This window comes from Solanum tuberosum, unplaced genomic scaffold (assembly GCF_000226075.1).
Source record: "Solanum tuberosum cultivar DM 1-3 516 R44 unplaced genomic scaffold, SolTub_3.0 scf00315, whole genome shotgun sequence".
Taxonomy (NCBI): Eukaryota; Viridiplantae; Streptophyta; class Magnoliopsida; order Solanales; family Solanaceae; genus Solanum; species Solanum tuberosum.
The window spans coordinates 482,094-485,733 of NW_006239239.1; the positions used below are offsets into that span (position 1 = coordinate 482,094).

Sequence of the window (3,640 nt, forward strand, 5' to 3'; positions counted from 1 at the left end):
TATCTTCATATCCCTGTTTGCGAATCGATAAGTGCTCCAACAGGATGATGAAATAAATTTGTATGCAAATTGGTGGAATTACTGCTAAAATATATATATGATGATGTGTTCCTTTACCTGCTCCCTCTCCAGCAACTTGTGGCTTTTAGAATTTGCAGCACTAACTTATATCTTTTGTTTTATTCTTAGGATCAACCAAATCGATATCCCTGTTTGCAAATCGATAGTCCTTGAGGCTTTTTTGAAGCTATATAAGCATGACACAATGTACGGCAACTTCTTAACTAGAATATTGGAAGTGTCCTGCATTTAAAACATGGAAGATGTTAAAAGCAACAATTCCAGCATAAAGAACTATGATATTGAAAGTAGAAGCAATCTTGAAGATAGTAACCGTATTGACCTTTGTAACAACAGCAGGAGAGTTGTTCCAGAACCAGTACCTGCTATGGAAACATACATGACAGTTATGCAGACATACCAGTCTCCCTTAACCAAAGCTAAGGTAAGCTTTACTTTTTCTCATCTTCAATATTCCAAGAAATATCCACTGTCCCTCTATTTAAGACCGTCTATGTGAATCCTCGGCTATATGAATTCTCATTGTCCATGTCACTCAATTAAGCTTTGTCTAAGTTCAAATATAATAAAGAATTAGTTTTTGTAGCACTAGAAGCTGTCTGCATTTCCCACGCATGAAATCTCAAACAAGACCTAAAAACTCCCAACAAACATTGGGATCGAAAGTAAACATATTAGCATAATTAAAGCTTAAACCAACTAACTGGTATCATCCACATAGATCCTTTTCTTTCATTGTGCCCGATCTTTTGCTAGGTTTGCATAGATTTCAAGAGAGTGTAGGTCTTTCGGGATAACTTCCTTCATGTGATTAAGTTATAACTACCTCTTCCTTTTGAACACCTTAAGTCATCATGGTTCCTGCAGACCGGTGCATCTGGAGGTTGACATAGGACATGATGAAATCATCACAAGCAACCTGTTCTCATTTTACCCTCGATGTGTGCTAGTGCTACTACCAGTTTCGATAAAATCTGATAACTTCACACTTTTTTTTGTTACTGCCTTGAAACTTCTAAGTCACTTCATAGGATATTGAGATTTTGAGTATTTTTCTCAGGAATATCCACCCATGCAGACCTTGTTGTTGGCTTACCAATCTCTTGGAGTTGTATATGGGGACCTTGCCACTTCTCCTGTCAATGTATTTTCCTCTACTCGCTTGACAAATCTCACTGAAGATGATTTACTTGGGACATTCAGCCTAATCTTTTGGACTCTAACGTTGCTTGTGTTAGTCAAATATGTCTTCATCGTCCTCCATGCTAATGATCATGGAGAAGGCGGTACTTTTGCTCTCTATTCATATCTCTGTCGCCATATCAATTTCCAAAGCAAACTTAGTATCCACAACGTTAGGATGGAATCTGATGAGAGCATGGCTTATTACAGCCAAGAGAGTGGAAGTTCTAGGCGTTCAAAAACTAAGAAGTTCCTGGAGAAAAGTTCCACAGCTCAAAATGTTCTTACTTTTGTTGTTTTACTTGGAACTTGTATGGTCATTGGTGATGGAGCTCTCACTCCTGCTACTTGCGGTAACATTCTTCCTTTGTTTTCTCCAAGTTATATTTCCTTTCGACGTTGCCTCATGTCCATACACTTGTTACATCAGTTCTCTCAGCCCTGCAAGGAATTCAATCTCTCTCTTCCAAGATAACACAAGGTAAAGTCAAAATAATTTTCAAAAGACAGTTCTATTGCTAGTTCAGATCTGCTTCCATTTACTCACCAAAACGTGAGGTTTAATGAAAGTTCTATTGGCTGCAGATCATGTGGTTTTCATGTCTGTGATTATGTTAATCGCACTTTTCACTTTTCAACGCTGTGGAACAAGCAAAGTTAGCTTCTGCTTCACACCCGTAATGTTATTGTGGTTTGCTACCAATGTTTCAGTCGGTATCTACAATATTTTGGAGTACTATCCATCCGTTCTTAAAGCCATTTCTCCACACTACATAGTGAAATTTGTTTCAAGAAATGGAAAGACTGCTTGGAATCTTCTCGGTGCAGTATTTCTAAGCATTACAGGTTTAACTTTACAACTAATTTTGAGGGGAAAAAAAAGATAAAAGAAAAGCATATGAAATAGGAGAAAATTAGTTCACTTCCGACATGTTTTAAACTGTCATGCAGGAGCGGAAGCCATGTTTGCTGATTTAGGTCATTTCAATAAAAGAGCAATTCAGGTAAGGAACAAAGAACTCTAATCTACCATTAGAAAAGTTAATCTGATTGATGGCATTTCTGTACAATGAGTCTTGCAGTTGGCATTTTCTTTTGTAGTTTATCCATCCCTAGTTCTCAGCTATGCCGGAGAAACAGCTTATCTAGTGAGGTATCCAGAGAATATCAACAATGCTTATTACAGTTCCCTACCAAAACCTGTTTACTGGCCAATGTTTGTAATCTCAACTCTAGCTGCCGTGGTTGCTAGCCAGTCCATGATATCAGCAACTTTTTCCATTGTAAAGCAATCACTTGCTCTTGGATGCTTCCCTCGAGTAAACATTATACATACTTCATCCAAGCATGAAGGACAAATCTATTCCCCAGAGGTAAACTACATCCTCATGATTCTTTGTGTCACTCTCGTTCTTGGTTTCAAAGGAGGTGTTGAACTAGCAAATGCCTATGGTAAGCATCACTCAGATTTCTTTTTGTACACCGACAACTTAAAAATCTAATACTATCATGCTACTTAAAATAACCAATTATATGCAACTTTTTATAGCAAGAATGGGTTAATAATCTGTAACAATGGTAAATAACCTGTTATAATCAGTAAAATTATTATTAATTCAACAACAACAATAACATACCTAGTGTAATCACACAGGTGAGGTCTAGGGAGGGTAGAGTGTACACAGACCTTACGCTACCTCGTGGAGGTAGAGAGTCGGTTTCCAAACGAGTAAAATTAATAGTATAAAAATGTTTGAAAAACGCTTTTCTTGAGCCGAGAGGGTCTTATCGTAAGCAACCTCTCTACCTCGCAAAGGTAGGGTACAGTCTGCATACCACCCACCTCTCCAGACAAGTGTGGGATCACACTAGATCTGTTGTTGTTGTTGTTAAGTTAAACCACAACTGGAAGTCCAAATAAAGCGTACTTCGCTGAGAAATGGAACTAACTTTTCTTTTTCAACTACAGGGGTGGTGGTCATCTGGGTCATGATCATATCCTAGGTACGTACTACTACAAAAATTGCACGCTTCTTATTTGCACTAAAGCAAAAAAAATATAATTATTAAATAATTCAAATATAATTAAATTAATTATTAAATAATCCAAATCTGTCATCACTAGTAATTATTTTGTTATATTACTAATTTCTACGTATATACGATGTAATATATGTTTTTATATGTATATGTGGATTAACTTTTCCTAGATATATATATGTATCCTACGTGACATAATATATATGTAGGACACACAGTTGACTTGTAGGATGCCACGTAAGATGAATGTGTCTATTTGTTCAATTTTGTACAAATTCAAGTGTCTACTTATATACATTCAAAATTAAAAAACATAGATAAATATCAATTGAGGTCA

The 3,640-nt window shown here is 36.5% G+C and overlaps 1 protein-coding gene across 1 annotated transcript; it reads left to right on the top strand.

The window, feature by feature from the left end:
- The first annotated feature begins 316 nt into the window (after positions 1-316).
- Positions 317-3,257, top strand: LOC107063183 (potassium transporter 26-like). Its single transcript, XM_015314713.1, has 6 exons — positions 317-505; positions 1,142-1,616; positions 1,694-1,744; positions 1,849-2,109; positions 2,215-2,267; positions 2,346-3,257. Exons 1-6 carry the CDS (start codon positions 317-319, stop codon positions 2,763-2,765), a joined length of 1,449 nt encoding a protein of 482 aa, XP_015170199.1. The 3' UTR covers positions 2,766-3,257.
- The last annotated feature ends 383 nt before the right edge of the window (positions 3,258-3,640 follow it).

Excerpts from the sequence above, each read along its gene's own strand:
- LOC107063183 (XM_015314713.1), top strand. The coding sequence starts at position 317 with ATGGAAGATGTTAAAAGCAACAATTCCAGCATAAAGAACTATGATATT. Across the intron at positions 1,745-1,848 it reads CTCTTCCAAGATAACACAAG|ATCATGTGGTTTTCATGTCT; the intron begins GTAAAGTCAAAA and ends TATTGGCTGCAG. Across the intron at positions 2,268-2,345 it reads TCAATAAAAGAGCAATTCAG|TTGGCATTTTCTTTTGTAGT; the intron begins GTAAGGAACAAA and ends TGAGTCTTGCAG.